Here is a 16,781-nt window from a genome sequence, read left to right as displayed (position 1 = left end):
GCATTTTTTAGCAAGTTAAGAAGATAATACAATTTTATTACTCGAAATTTAGAAGATAGTCAAGTCTTCCGCTAGCAATCTCCCATTTCTGCTGGACTGTAATGTTCCAGGATGGATCTATAGTTAATTCTCCTTAGAACAGCATGTGTTAACTGAACAGTTAGTAGCTGAACAATAGCCTACAGAAGGCATAGCCTTGGCTGATATGCTGATCATTTAAAATAACAGTGAAAAAGTTGACAAAAGATTGTGTATATCGTGTCCAGGTTTTTCATTAATAGGGAGATGAACATCTTTTTTGGCAATTCACTGAGTAGATGATAGCTCAAAGTTTTATTTCCCTAATGACATATTTATTTCAGTTTGAAGACATGTTATATTTCTGTGGTTTTTCTTGGCGCAGAATTAAAGACATAAACCATAGACATAATTGTTTATCTTGACGTACTTCAGTTTGCGGGATATAGCCCTGGCATCTTATTTGCCAGTGGTGCGTACTTCCCCTATATCATATACTTGCTTTAAAAAAATCAAGCAAGGGGCCATGTGTAGCTTCGTGTTATGATGCTAAGTAGAACTGTCACATCAAAGTTTTAAATTATTTATATACTCAAGTCACAGGACCATGACACCATGCTATGTCTAGATCTGGCTTGTTGAGCATGGTGATAGAAGGGTTGGAGTGAGAGAGAGGAAGGCAGCTGTTCAGCAAAAGTTACAGACTCAGCTGGACAGCAGCATGCAGTACAGAATAACTTCCGTATATTAGTATACATGTTGTATTTCTTAATCGTTTTAAGATTGAAAATCTAATCTGAAGTTGTCAACATCTTAGAGTCCCAGCAATGACTAACAATGATCAGCTAAATATATTTCTTTTTTTCTTCTTCTTCTTCTTCTTCTTCTTCTTCTTCTTCTTCTTCTTCTTCTTCTTCTTCTTCTTCTAAACATCAGGTAATTAATAAGAGAATTGAGGTTTCCATGTCCAGCAGCAGGTTCTTCCTTTAAAGGCAAAGTTTTTCCAAAAGAAATTGCCTCCTGCATTTTACTATCACAACTTTTTTATAGCTAGGTTACTTGCCTTTCTATGCACTTCAGGGTAAATAATTCGTTTACAAGTAGAGCCATGTATCTTACCCTGTTTATACAACAGTCTGTGAAGCCCTCCTTGTATGTTTTAAATTACTTAAAAAATTCATGCAAGAAACAGTATTTCACTAACAGGAATTAAAAAAAATAATCCTATAGTAATGCATACTCTCTGCATTAGTTAGATAAGATAGTATATATAAGCCTGCTCCTGGGCTGTTTGTTTACATCATCATCTTCTGTGTAAGGATAATAACGTGGTAACACTTCAGATTTTTGTTGTAAATGTGCAGTACAAGTGCTGACAAAGTGGCCATGCGCTCCCTGTCTGTGGTAGCTAAATGAGTGGTGTTATTTTCACTTACCAAATACATCCTTGTGGTGCACAAAATCTCAGATTAGAAAAATTGTTGGGAGTAATTACAGAATCACTATGGGAGTAATTATAGAATCATTGAACTATTAAATGTCAGATAAGCTGTCTGCTGCACAAAGGGTAAGTTTTTCCAATCATTCTCACTCTGTCATGAGATTAAACTGATACTGCTATTCTGGATCTGCAGTTTATACTCATCCCTCTGCTGCTTATATTTCTTTGGCTAAACTTTCATGTTTTAGGATTTGGGAATGTATTTAGGATTACTGAGTATTCAAAAAACTACCCTGGTTCCTTGGGTACCTGCTTTTATGCTTTTACTAATCCATCTCTTCCTGTTCTCCCTCTTTCCTAGCCTCTCTCGTGGTTAGTGACCTTATAAAACTGAACAATAGCTTCTATTCTCTATTATCTTTTTAATTAAATTTTTTTTAACAGATAGACCTAAAGCAATTCTTCACAGCTATCTGAACTCTCCCAACTACTTGCTCTTAAATTACATTTTTGAATACTAGTCAGTATTTGTGCCTGCATTACCCTATTTTTGGTTTAATAGCGTCATTATTGCTCATCCACAATACCATGCATTTAAGTGAAATGTGATGATGATAGTCAGGTCATCATCTGTCGTTTGTAAGCCAAAATGAAAATAAAGAAAAATAAAAACTTTCCAACTGAATAGTGTAGGGTCACTGACCAAATTTGATGCCATGGGTGTAGTATATGTTTGAGAATTTTGCAGTCCTGTAGTGTGAAGAAATATGAAATAGCACTTTATAATGCAGACCTAATTCTTCCCAGAAGATCTGTGTGTAGCCTCATTTACCTTATTTAAATATAGCATAGTGATTGAGGACCACTTGTTGAGACATAAAAGAGTTTTTATTTCTTAATACTCAACTATAAACAAAGGAAATCAAAGTGTGATATTTGGTACGTTTTCAGTATGTGGGTTGACACAGGAATGAATTTTGTGCCTGAAAGAATATAACTATTACTCTGGTTGCAGGGAGAGATACTGTCATCTATCTTGAATCCAGCTGTACATATACACTTTTTCATATTTGCAGTGATAGAGAAGTGTAAAAGGATTACATTCTTCACTGAAAAATGGAACCAATATTTGCCTCCTACTTTCAGGGATCTGAATTGCTAATTCTGAGTTCTAAGCACAACGAAGTTACGGGATTTTTCTTTTTACTGTTCTTAGTGCACATTAAACATCAACAGGGATCATCTTCAAAATCTAGTGTAGATTGTTCCAGCTTTCTGCATGATATCACAAAAAAAAAACCCTGGCAGTGGTTTTTAAACAAGTTTGAGAGGTTTTATAAGATAAAAATATTTTTTCAGTTGACTTGACAACCATGTATAATGTTAGTGTAGTTTATTTGGCCAAGGCTCTTTGTCAAAATACTTTTAAACTGAGATTATTAAAATGTAGTTTGGTTGCAATGTGTGAGTTGAAATATTGCTAATATTTCAGTTAGGGAGTTTTTCTATAGGATGCTTCCTACTTTTCATATTATATGTGGCATATATATTCTTTAGCCAGGATGCATGGAGCATTTTTATATCTCTGTGAAAATAATAATGCTTCTGCTCTTAAAGCAGTATTTGATTGATTTCCATATAGATATTATGTATTTACTTGTTAAAGTACAGCACTGTCTTCTTTGTTAATTATGTTTTTTCAGATTATTAGCAAGTTTATCCTCTTACCCCAAACTCCTCTGTCTTCCTCTCACATGTATATGTAGTTGCCTCACTCTTGCATGAGGTTGAGTGACCTCAGGAGTGGGAAAGAGGAGCTCCTGGAGAGGAGGGGCAGTGAGCCCAAGGCTAACGGAGTGAATTCTGTAGGAAAAGCAGTGGTAAGATACAGAACAGCACCATGAACAATCACACACAGTTTCTGAAATGCCTTTCTTCTTGTGAAAGAATGCAGTTGTCCCCATCATGTAGATGGTACCTGAAGGAAGGTTAGAAAATACCATAACTTAGAGATATACTGCAGTATGAGCACAGAATATTTTTATATCCTTGACAGTTAATGAAGAAGTAGATCTGTGTGCTTAAATTATTAATCTCTTGCTGGACAGAAAGGTAGCAATGACTGTTCACCTTATATGTTGTATAATGTGGCATAGTGAAAGAAATAGAAAGTTGACTACTGCATTTCTACTCCTATGTGGTTTGGTAATTGATATTAGGTCAAATAAAAGTATGCAATCATTTCTATGCTATAGAAGAGATCAACATTGTGGAGAAGATTTTTGAGAGTTTGGCAAAGCTGGATCTGTTGCTGTTTTGCAAGCTCCTCACATATTCTCTTGCAAATTAATTAGTTGATATTAGCATAATGAACTGTACTTCTCTTTTGAACTAACTGTTCATTCTGATAGTCAAAAGCTTTGATACTGCTCTTCAATACTTGCTGAGTATTTTGTTAAGTGTACTTAATCTGCAGACAGAAGTGTATTTAGGAATGAATCCTATTGAATTAGTGCAGATAACTTTGGACTTCACTTGAACATCAGAACTGAGTAGGAAGAGTATTACAAGGATATGGAAGTTGAAGCATTGGTATTAGATCTCATTATTATTGCTGAAAGTTAATGTTGCTGATGTGTATACATGTTTTTAACACTTCCCACTGTAAAAGACAGTGTTGTCCTCAAAATTCATGTACTTATAGAATATACAGAATGCTTCTTTAACGTTAGATTAAAAAAAAGTGTTACACCGATGTTTTTATGTAGTGGTGTCTAGTGGAATTTTTTGAAATGGTGAAGATATTGATTCAACTCAGCACACAAATTTGTAGATGATTTTACAAACAAGTTGATCACAGAGCCTGATTTTGAGAATTGTTCTTCAGAACAGCTGAGAGAGAATAGTAACCAGAAATTATTTCTACAATGTGTGATTTATGTTGTTTTGACTCCGTATAAATGGAAACCATGAATTTGTTGATGTCTGCTCTGTATGTGTGCTCTTTATTTCAAATCATAAATGATGTGTCATGTATATCATGTATGATACTGATAAATGAGTTCTTTTACAGTAAGAAATTACAACTTGAAGAGCTGTAATCAAACTCCATTTCTTGTGCGGTCAGCAAACAAGTGAAGTGACATGAGATTTTCCTGTGTGGTGTTCTTCTGGAAGAACTATACTGTGTATATAACTCTGGAGTTACGGACATATAAAATTCTGTATATTAAGCATTAGGTATAAGAAAAGAAAATACATATGAAATTATATATAAGAAAAATATTTAAGGAAAGTGCAATGGCACTTTCTTGTGGATGTTTTGTCCCATTCGGGCAGTTCAGGAAAAGAGAGAAGTTAAGATAACAGCAAAACAGATTTCTTTACTTCAGTTACGCTGTTCACAATTAGCAAAATTATCTCATTCAGGCAGAGGCAGCTGTTCCAGTGCTCCAGATTGCAGAGTGCACACATAATTGTAAGAGGCTGAACACTCTTAATAGCCATGATAAAGCCCTAAAGGGGGGTTAAATTCCTTTCATTAGTAAACACAAGCTAATGCAGTTTGCAAAACTTGATGTAAAATTTGACCTAGTCCTTGTGGGGAACTAGGATAGAGTGGAGAAGAAAAGTGAGCTGGTGTTTTTGGTGATGGGTGGCAAGCCTTTTTTTGCCCTTTGGCACTACAGTGTCGTAAAATTTAAAGCAGCACAACGTACTCTAGTTTCTCTGCAGAAGTGGCAAACTCCTCCCATCTATGCAGTCCCTTAAGCAATTTTACTGTTCTTTGACTGAAGGAATCGGCATGAGGTATAGTGCTTCATTCAGTATAAAGTGTTGCTTCCAGCAGGGCAGGCTGGAGCTGCAAAATTCCAGCTCCACTTTGGATACAAGGCTCTGGAGAGTGTCCCCATACTCATTTATAAATCTTCAAAAACAGCAGAGCGTCTTTTATTGATTCCTCTTATGCCTGTCAAGCACGTATCCATGTAGCTACTTTTGAAAACTTTAAAACGCCTTTTTCATTGAAATCTGCCTTCTTCCTCCCTGTTTGCCTATTGCCAAAGAGAGTGACAGTGAGTCCTTCAGTTGAGAGAAAGCAGTAACCTCAAGCAGATTATTAGTAGAATTTTTCACTGCAGTGCCACATATGAGAACTCACTGGGGTGATATGGATGCTGAGTCTTTAAAATCAAGATTCATTGCATTGCTTCATCGGTGTTGTTTCTAACAGTAGACATTAAAAACACAGTTAAATGATTTTTTAGATATGACAATCATACATTAAACTAGTAAACAATTTAATGTCCTATAAAACTGTAACAAACCATTTACATATAGAATTAAGACAGAATCACTGCCAAAATGTAGAATGATTCTATGATTTTATTAGCTAAGTTTCCAGTGCCTTTTTGCCCGTTAGCAAGAGAAGTGTAGTTCATTAAAATCACAGTAGTTGTGTGAGCTTGAATATTCAGAAGTTGTCTCAAATTATATATTAGACCACTGATTGGAAGTTAATATTTCTCATCAAATGAATGAGGCTTCACTTTCACTTTTCAGATGGTGGACATAGAACTGTCTTTTGGGCAAGATACCATGTACTTTTTTGAAAGGTATTATGGAAAAAAAATCAAAAGAAATTTCATGCCTGTACCACACATGAGTTTCTCTTAGCTACTTGCAAGAATTGTGGCTTACAAACATTTTGAAAACATTTTGTTATATTGTTGTGTTTTGTTTTATTTTTAATAACTTCAAAATTCAGCATGGGAATAAATCACGACAATGACCACCCATCCTGTGCAGATGGTCTCCATATCATGTCTGGAGAATGGATTAAAGGGCAGAATCTTGGTGATGTTTCATGGTCCCGGTGCAGCAGGGAAGATCTGGAAAGATTTCTCAGGTATTTCATTCAGGAAAAAGAACTCTTACTATTTGTCTACAAGTGGTTGCAAAAAGTATCTTGCAATTACAATTTTCTGCCACTTCCATGGGAGATTAAATGGGAAATCCTGTTTATGTAGTCCACCAAAATAATTTAAATCATAGTGAGCTAGATAATATTTGAAAGGTTGCTTAAAATTAAGCTCTCAAATTTCAGCATTTATTTCTGTTTTTATAATATTTTCATATGCCACTATATAGTTATGTATGAAATATTTAAATATGTTTTAAAATATATTGATGTACAATATATATTCAAAAAATGTTGGATTGTAAATGACCTATGAACATTATACAGATTCTGTCTGGTTTGTCTTTCAATATCAAACCATGCAGCATAATTGCATAGAAATCTACTGTAAAGTATTTACTATAGAATAGTATACCTAGAAACCAAATTTTTTTGCTCTGTTTCTCTAAATAGGAACTACTTCACAATGCATAAGTTTATGAAATTAATGAATATACCTGTTCACAATTTACTTGCAACAATTAGGAATCCTCAAAGGTCTGCTTTATGAAACTGGAATTGTTGATATAAATCAGATGTGTCCTTTCAGAACTTAGAACTCCCTGATTTGGTACATAAGACAGGTTTAATTATTTTCAAGTTTTTCAGCTTTTGAGAAAATTTAAATTTCTGATGACCAGCTCAAAAATGGATGTATTTTTAAATATATATGTATAATTTAAAGTGATTAAGGCCTTGGTAGATGTGGAAAGCAAGCTACACAACTGCCTGTGTGTTAGAAACTGTCTATTTTTTAAATAATTGTTTAAATCTTAATCCAAACTATAATCAGTTAAGTCATATTTACACTAAAATGTTTTCCAGAGTTTTTCTGAAATTCCTATTACTGTTGATAATTTACGTTGTGTTTTTGTAAATGTGGAACATGAAGATACACCATTAAATTATATCAAGAAAGCAAACCGATTAATTTATATGGAGTCATTTCTTTGAATGCCAGCACAATACTGACTAATAAAAAAACCCTTAGGATTTGTCATTCCCCCCCCTTTTTTTTTTAATGTCAAATGCATGTTTTATGTCAGTGTGTCTTTAGGATTGCTCAGCGTATAAATCTCTGCTTATTGCCAGGTCAAAGGCCAGTAACTGTCTGCTACAGACGAATCCTCAGAGCCTCAATTCTGTGATTATTCCCTCCAAACTCCCCGGGATGATGTACACTGCAGACGAACAGTGTCAGATTCTTTTTGGGCCGACTGCTTCCTTTTGCCAAGAAATGCAGGTAAGGATGGGCATACACTTCAGAACACATCTACTAATTCCTTTCTCAGCAAGAGGAGTTTTTTGTGCATGTGTTTGAGAGAAAGGACATAGCACCTTTGTAACTAGGAGTTTATGTTGCCCTTTCCAAAGTTACTGTGAACATTTTCCATTTATTTATCTTGTAAGCCCTGCTTTGGATTTCCAAAAATACTGCATCGTATTATATGGTATCATATCACTGATATATTCCTTGTAATTTAGAAATAGAAAATATTGTCATGTGAAGTCCACCTCAATGTAAAGAACTGATTATTTGCCATTTATTCTGCTGGGGCCTGATTTCACCTGTCAGTTCTGCTTCCCTGTGTCTTGGGTATTGAACCTCCGTGTTTAAACTTCAGGTTGCTGTGCCTGCACTATCTCCGAGGGAGAATAGCGCTATTAGCTAGGCTCTCAGTCCAGGCAAGTCCACCCTGCTTCCCAGCACACCCCCTGCAAGCCCAGACAGAGCCTCGCAGTGCCACGGCAGTAGGAGTCTGAGTATCTAAGCAAGTTTGCTCCGATCCCTTCATGCCACTGCACTAAACAGTATCTCTATACGTTAATCTGAAAGAGACAGATTAACAAAATTGCAGTGCTCTGCATAATTTTGTGGTTTAATGCTGGTAGGCTTCTCACTGAAGAAGCATTTTAAGAATGGTTTTAATAGAGAAAAATTGTCCTTTCTTAACATAAATGGGACAGGTACTAAACAGGTAGGGTGCCCTTGAAAAGGTAACCAAGACAAGATGAGGCTATTATAAAGGTATAAAGACTACGAGTGTGCAGAGTGTGGGTTGATGGAATGGAGGTACGGAGGGACTGCGAAATGAAATGTCAGCGGAGTTATGCAGAGAGCCTGGAAGGGCCAGGAGTATTTAAAAGGAAAGAATAGTTCCTCATTTCTTTACTTCTTTCATGCTCTTCATCTTTTCAGCTTGGAAATAGTACTTTTTCTTTAGCCTGTTCCAGTGAGGAATAATCTTTATCCTAAAGTTTCTGAAAGGAAACATTGCAATACATGTATGACTACCATATGCTGAGACTGGCTCACCTAAAAAAAAGAGCTTTAGGTTTCTGATTATCATTTTAACTATCTTCTTTAATTAAAACATTTTCATTCTGAGTGACTGGCAATAGAGCTCATTTACGATGATTCTACACAGGTTCTTAATTACTTCCAAGCATCCTTCTACATAAATTACAATCTACTACTTGATTTTTAGTAATGTATTTTATATTACAAGGTATGATTTTGGTTTCTCATTCTCTAGAAACCTATTTCAAACAAGAAAATGTACAGAGTTAGCCCCCTATTTCTTCTAGGTCACTGTCATCTTTAGCAGATAAAAGATTTTTAAAGTTAATGCTGTTACATAATACCTTTATATGCTTTTCATTTCCCTGGACATGTATTCTCCTTTAATACCTGTGTTGTTTAGTTTTAATTCAGCCATACCAATTCAGATACCTAAATGGTCCCATGCATGTTAACTGTCATTCACAGATGCCTTTCCCGTGTTTCTCTCAGACATGTGACTCTAAGGTTACTTCAGTTTTCATTTCTATGTTAGAAATGTTAGAAAGTTAAATTCAGTATATTACCCTGATAGCATTTCAGTTGTTTGTGTGGAGAATACTTACACTCTGGGTCTTGGTGTATATCTTGTCTGTTTCTAATCATTATCTTCAATAATTTTCTCTAATTTTAGCATTTTTATGCAAGAATACACACTTTAGCTAAACCAATTATCATCATCCTATTTTTCCACTTGTTGGATCATTATTGTATATTAAAATGGTTAATTTAAAGAAGTTCCCATAAAGTCTTATTACGTCAGTGTAACTTAAATCCAAAGATATGCAGAGTTTCTTTGAAGAAGGAACCTGGCAATGATGGAAGACCGTACAAAAGGCTGCTGATCTTTTCACCTGTTCCTTTTTTCTATCAGACTGCGATTTAATTCTAGCTCTTTTTGGTAAGTCAAGTGTGTTACTTCATAAGCCAGTGGTCCCAACAGCAAGAAAAAGGGAACTTAATAACAGTTTTGGAGAAATGTTAGAGGGCAAGGATCCTCTACAAAATTGATATCCCTGAAATAGAAATCATAAATGCAAATACTGAACCATAAAATGATTGTAACTCATTTTTAAGAATTTTGGGTCTGTGTTACTCATACCAGAAATTACATAAAAAGATGCAAAAGACACTGAAGGCAAACCCCAGAAAATCTAAGGAGGGCACAGGTGAGGGAGAGAAGCTCTGTTGCCAACTCTAAAAGTCACCTTGATGGTTTCCTCTGCATTCTCCTGTCTTGAAGCAAAATTTACCCTCCCTCCTTCCCCACACACAAAAAAAAAATCCAGAAAATTTGGTCTTTAGACTGTAGACCTGAAGAGCTAGGTGTAACAAGCCTGTGTCTTACATTCAGATCTCCTTTTGTTCCCTGGAGTGGGTCGTAAATGAAGTTGTTCTGTTAAGGAAGATACATAGGAGTGTCCTAATCCAATAGAATATTGTTTCTGTTGCAAGGAAGAAACTCAGAGTAAAGAATAGACCACAGTCCAAAGGGTAAGAAAGCCATCCTCCTCATGTTTCTAGTGTGTATGAATAGTGGAAGAAAATTGTTGCAATTTAAATGGGGCTAGGACCAAGCTATAGAAACTTTCCAGAAATCCTTCATGAGTTCTGGGCCATGGACTGTGCAATGTTGACATTTTTTAACTGCAAAGCTCATTTTAGAAACTCATTTTTTATCATTTCCATTTCAAATGTGATGATGTTCAATGAAAATAACAAATACGTTGAATTTAACTTACCAAATAATCGTATTTTACATATTATGAAGGTGATGCAAAGCTGATTGAGTTGACTGTGCAGATTATTGTGGCTGCCATTAAAGAAGCCAGCATTTGGAAGGCCCTTCTAAATTTAAGGCAATATTTCAGTAGTTGCAGTATTCATTTGTTACAATAATTATTTTACTATGCACTGGCAACCACTGAATTTTCAGTGAAATACAAACTACTTTCTTTTATCACCGTATACTTTTTAATAATAGGATCATTCCATTTTTGGAATATTCCCTGCAAAAAATTTCTGACACTTTCTGTCTTTTGCTCTGCCAGTAATTGGCTGTTTATTGTGGTTACAGTTGTCCTAGAGAAACCAGGAAAGTGAAGAGAAACGTACCTGAAGGTTCTTTTAAAATTAAATAAATCAACAGTTTACAGCCAAGACTTTCTTGGATACATTCTACCTGCTTAACAGTACAGGCACCTTGGTGTGACTATGTAGCAGACAAATTATGAACTATATCAGAGTCTTTTTTTTTGAGTATAAGATCATTTGATGACCAGACTTTCATGCAGTTTTTAACATTAAGCAAGTATATTTTATGTGTAACAACCTTTCAGCCAAGAGAACAATTGAGTAAGGATGAAAATTAATTTTCTTAATGATCTAGAAACGTTCTTCTAAAAATGTCGGTGCTACAAGCACCAGAGCATTTCTGCTGAGATTTAATTTTCTACAAAAGTAATTATTGAATAGCACTTTAGGATAACTTACAATTGCATTATATGGCAACCTCTCAGAAACTTTACAAGTGCCAATGATTCTCCCTTGCTGTCAGGAATCCCTTTTTATGATTTAATGGCTAAAGCAAAGGACTAAAAGGACCTACTCCCATATTTTCCTAAGTGAGCCCCCCACTCCTCTTTCATGCATGATATCTCGACTTTATTTCAAAGGCTTCTTATTCATACCCTAAGCAAAATTTATAGACCCTGAGAAAAAAAAAGTGCGAGTGTATCTCAGGGTACAAGATTTATACCATGTCACTGTGCTTGCCTTGTAAGGGAGCCAAGTTTGCTTTTATGCCCATAATGTGTCACACAAGACTCAATTAGACCCTAACATTGTTTCACATAACAGATAGCAAGAGCGTGACCCAGAAGTAGTCCTTGGTGATGAAATGAGATTGTGGAACTCGCCAAGGGAATATAATTTTTGAACTATTAAACATTGGCTTTTAAGATTAAAGTCCAGGATGTGAATGCTATCTAGTCAGTTCCACTAAAATGATTCTTGTCATAACACAGCTATGATCTTTGCAAAGTAGTAGGACACTGCTTATATTTCATCATGATTTTTAAGGCATTTTGGGGAACGATCACAATGAAGAGAACAAAAGTCATTGAAATATTATAGCCATGGCGAAATATCCATCCTTGTCTCCACCACCAGACTTTAAACAGTCTTGACTTTGCACGAATCTAGTTCTGACCTGCTTTTTTTTTTGTCTCTGTTCCTTACTCTCAACTGGCATCTTCTTTCCAGATGCTTGTATGATTGGAATAGCATCCCTATCAGGCACACAAATCTCCCTCACTCTTTTAATTCAAAAAAAGCTCCTGAAAAAGCTGGAATGACCTCTGCTATTTCTGTATTACACTCTGACTGTCATGTGATATTTTACTAGCTTTTGCTTTTAAATACTTGTGATAAACTCATTCTTTCAAAGGAAATATTTTGTTTGTGTTTGGCAACATTTTGTTTCCCAGTGTGCACACAATGAAATATTTTAAAGGTTGTGAATAGTCTGATATCATCAGTATAACTTTATCACCTCCAGCAATTTTTATTTCCCCTGGCTAGTCTAACTAACTGTAACTGCTCTTGTACTGTGCTTAGGACAGATGCCTAGTAGTTTATGAACATTAACTTAACTATCCAGATTCTGAGTGAATGAAACTTTTTCCCCTGAAGGAGTAAATTTCTATTTTAGAAGTTGGGGCTCTGATTTTGGAGTGACTGTAATATTGCTACTGGCCTCCAGATTTCTATTAGTTTGCACTTCAGTCCTAGTTTAATTTGCAGCATTAAGGGTTTTTAGTGAAGAGGCTGAGGTGCTCATTATGATTTGTCCCCATGCAGAAATCCCCAGGTGTCAAAAGTTAAAAGATAACAGTAATCTCTAGATCTCTTACTTCTGCAGCAGAAGCACAATCTGACGAATGACTAAGGAGACTATTTGGAGTTTGAATGAAATGCAAAGTCCAGAAAAAATTTATAGGTCATCCTCCAATTTTAGTAATCCCACTTCCTGGGTTTGGGAAATCTCAAGGTCTAGAATGAAATATAATAGTCTTGGATTCTTATTTTTAAAAATTAATGAAGGGGAAGTGAGCTCAAAGATGTGTCTAACTGGGGGGAATTAAAAAATGGTTCATAAAGAGGTGGTGTAGAAGTATTTGCAGAAACATGCAGATGCATACAAAGCACTTGAGCAAGTCAAACATCTTGACTTGATCGACTTTAAACAGCTCAAGTGCCTCTGTGTGTTTAGGCACCCAAATCCTTGTAAATCTGGCTTCATGTCTTCATAAGATTAGAAGAATTTTTTCGGGATTTGTAAGGAACTGTAGGTTTGTTGTCAGCTGTTCTGCAGTCTTATGCAAGTGAAGTTGAGCACAAGGTGAAAGTGTTTAAAACAAAACAAAACTAAACTAAAACATGCTTTAAAATGTGATGACTTAAAGGAAAAATTCACTTTATTTTTTGAAAACCTGGATGCCTTTTCCTCAAATATGGTCATTGAGGAATGAAGATTCAGGTATATAAATAAATTTTGATTGAATTGCAAAAATTACATTCGCATATATCTTTGTTTCAATGAGCCTGAGTTGTGCCAAGAGTATATTCTGTCATTTTGCAGTTGGTACTGAAGCACTTCGTCACGGTGGAGCATTAGATAGTCTGTCACATCTGCATAGTCCTCTGAAACTGTCCCAGTAGTCTTGTTCCTAACTTTTGGTTCTTGGCTCTGAAGTTGTATCTTAAAATGAATGATTAAAAACAATTTTAGAAACATAAATTCTGTTTCTTCTCTAAACTCTTTTGAACAAGAATACCAATTACAGTTGGGTATTGAAAGATATTTGTTAAAATTATCCCAGCCATAGGATAGATCTTCTGTAACTTTATTTTAGGATTTGCATGGGCTAACTGTTGTTTTATCAGTTCAGCCTCTTCAAAAGCTTGACACTGTTATAGGATGGATTAGAAATCTTGTTTCTGTACAATGCTTTGGCCCTCCACAATCCTTGATTTTTTTTTATTTTTAAAGCTGATACTACAGACAGTTTTACTTACAAGACTCCCACTGGAACTGTCCTGTTCCCTGGTTCAGACACAATCTTTTATTGAATTATGTTTCTTGTGCAGTGAGATTTTTTTCAAGGTAGCATAAGATTTATCACACCATTCTCGTGCATAATGTAAGGGACCAGAGACTCTTATAGGTTTCCTGACGTAACAAATCATTTCAGTCAGAAAGAGCACGTCTGCTGGCAGCCCTGGGTTCTGAAAACCTGCTGATCTTTACCTTTTGTCCCCCTTTCTCTCTGGATCTCCCCCGATATCTGCTGGAAAGACAACACAGCTAGGCACAAACAGTCCTGGAGGTTCCTGCAGAGCATTGGTGACAACTTCTTGACACAGGTGGTGGAGGAGCCAACAAGGAGAGGTGTGCTGCTGGACCTCGTACTAACAAACAAAGAGGGACTGGTGGAAGATGTGAAGGTCGGGGGCTGCCTTGGCTGCAGTGACCATGAGATGGTGGAGTTCAGTATCCTGCGAGGAGGCAGCAGGGCACCAAGTAGGATCGCAACCCTGGACTTCAGGAGAGCAAAGTTTGGCCTCTTCAGGGACCTACTTGGAGGAATCCCATGGGTGAGGGCCCTAGAAGGAAGGAGTGTTCAAGAGAGCTGGTTAATATTCAAACATCACTTCCTCCAGGCTCAAGAGCGGTGCATCCCTATGAGTAGGAAGTCAAGCAAAGGAGGCAGGAGACCTGCATGGATGAGCAAGGAGCTCCTGGCAAAACTCAACCAGAAGAAGGAAGCATACAGAAAGTGGAAAGGGGGACAGGCCACTTGGGAGGAATATAGGAACGTTGCCAGAGTATGCAGGGATGTGAAGAGGAAGGCTAAGGCCTGTTTGGAATTAAATCTGGCAAGAGATGTCAAAGACAGCTTCTTCAAATACATCAGTAGCAAGAGGAAGACTAGGGAAAATGTGGGCCCTTTGCTGAATGAGGTGGATGCCCTGGTGACGAAGGATGCAGAGAAGGCAGAGTTACTGAATGCCGCCTTTGCTTCAGTCTTTACTGCTCAAGAAGGAGGACCCAGGGAACTACAGGCCAGTCAGCCTCACCTCCATCCCTGGAAAGGTGATGGAGCAGCTCATCCTGGAGGCCATCTCCAAGCATGTGGAGGACAAGAAAGTGATCAGGAGTAGTCAGCATGGCTTCACCAAGGGGAAATCATGCCTAACCAATCTGATAGCCTTCTCTGATGGAATGACTGGCTGGGTAGATGAGGGGAGAGCAGTGGACGTTGTTCACCTTGACTTCAGCAAGGCTTTTGGCACTGTCTCCCATAGCATCCTCATAGGTAAGCTCAGGAAGTGTGGGTTAGATGAGTGGACAGTGAGGTGGATTGAGAACTGGCTGAACGGCAGAGCTCAGAGGGTTGTGATCAGTGGCGCAGAGTCTAGTTGGAGGCCTGTAGCTAGCGGTGTCCCCCAGGGGTCAGTACTGGGTCCAGTCTTGTTCAACTTCTTCATCAGTGACCTGGATGAAGGGACAGAGTGCACCCTCAGCAAGTTTGCTGACGATACAAAACTGGGAGGAGTGGCTGATACGCCAGAGGGCTGTGCTGCCATTCAGAGAGACCTGGACAGGCTGGAGAGGTGGGTGGAGAGGAACCTCATAAAGTTCAACAAAGGGAAGTGCAGGGTCCTGCACCTGGGGAGGAATAACCCCATGCACCAGTACAGGCTGGGGGTTGACCTGCTGGAAAGCAGCTCTGCGGAGAAGGACCTGGGAGTGCTGGTGGACACCAAGTTAAGCATGAGGCAGCAATGTGCCCTTGTGGCCAAGAAGGCCAATGGTATCCTGGGGTGCATCAGGAAGAGTGCTGCCAGCAGGTCGAGGGAGGTGATCCTCCCCCTCTACTCAGCCCTGGTGAGGCCACATCTGGAGTACTGCGTCCAGTGCTGGGCTCCCCAGTACAAGAGGGATGTGGCACTACTGGAGCAAGTCCAGCGAAGGGCCACAAAGATGATTAGGGGACTGGAGCATCTCTCTTATGAGGAAAGGCTGAGAGAGCTGGGCCTGTTCAGCCTGGAGAAGAGAAGGCTGAGAGGAGATCTTATCAATGTGTACAAGTATCTTAAGGGAAGGTGTCAAGAGGATGGGGCCAGACTCTTCTCAGTGGTGCCCAGTGACAGGACACGAGGCAACAGGCACAAACTGAAACACAGACACTTCCATCTGAACATGAGGAAAAACTTTTTCCCTGTGAGGGTGACAGAGCACTGGCACAGGTTGCCCAGAGAGGTGGTGGAGTCTCCTTCTCTGGAGATATTCAAAACGCGCCTGGATGCAATCCTGTGCAACGTGCTGTAGGTGACCCTGCTTGAGCAGGGGGGTTGGACTAGATGATCTCCAGAGGTCCCTTCCAACCTCAGCGATTCTGTGATTCTGTGATTCTGTGATCCTTCTTGTCCCTGTTGGGGGTTACTGCACATATTTGGGGGGGATCACACTGTGTATGCAATAACATGCAGGGCACAACCCAGCCCCAGATGGCCCCGTTCACTTCCATGTGGTTTCCAAGTACAGGGGAGCAAAGCAGGGAGGGGAACGAAGTCGTGATTCTCAGCTTGAGAGCAGGAGGGATTTTTAGAGGGAATTAGGGAAAGCTGCCAAGGGAATTTAGAGAAATACGTGAGCCAGCGTACTTCAGGGCTATGCTTTCTTTTGAAGTAGATAAGACTATCTTGTTCTGATGCTTAGGATGGACAAAATAAGCAGCTCTTCTCTACGGACTGGCACCCCTCTCGTCTACCCTCTTTCTCTTCTTTCTCTCAACAAAATTATTTCAACCTGATTTGTCGTCTTACTTTGCATCTTCTTTGTGGATATCAGGTTTGATTAATTTTTGAGCTGTTTCCAGAGAAATGAGGATTATATTGTTGGAAGAGCATCAGGTAGTAGCAGTCATCGGGATGGTATGAGCAAGGGGCATTTG

At 38.0% G+C, this 16,781-nt stretch overlaps 1 protein-coding gene across 3 annotated transcripts in view; it reads left to right on the top strand.

Moving 5' to 3' along the window:
• ADAMTS19 (ADAM metallopeptidase with thrombospondin type 1 motif 19) overlaps positions 1-16,781 on the top strand; it is a 158,662-nt gene that overhangs the window by 86,939 nt on the left and 54,942 nt on the right. For all 3 annotated transcript variants that reach the window (XM_067315930.1, XM_067315931.1, XM_067315929.1), the window contains exons 9-10: positions 6,228-6,368; positions 7,512-7,662. In XM_067315930.1, coding sequence (XP_067172031.1) covers positions 6,228-6,368; positions 7,512-7,662 — 292 coding nt within the window. The remainder of the gene's footprint in view (positions 1-6,227; positions 6,369-7,511; positions 7,663-16,781) is intronic.

This window comes from Apteryx mantelli, chromosome Z (assembly GCF_036417845.1).
Source record: "Apteryx mantelli isolate bAptMan1 chromosome Z, bAptMan1.hap1, whole genome shotgun sequence".
Classification (NCBI taxonomy): domain Eukaryota; kingdom Metazoa; phylum Chordata; class Aves; order Apterygiformes; family Apterygidae; genus Apteryx; species Apteryx mantelli.
This window is presented reverse-complemented; position numbering and strand designations above follow the sequence as displayed.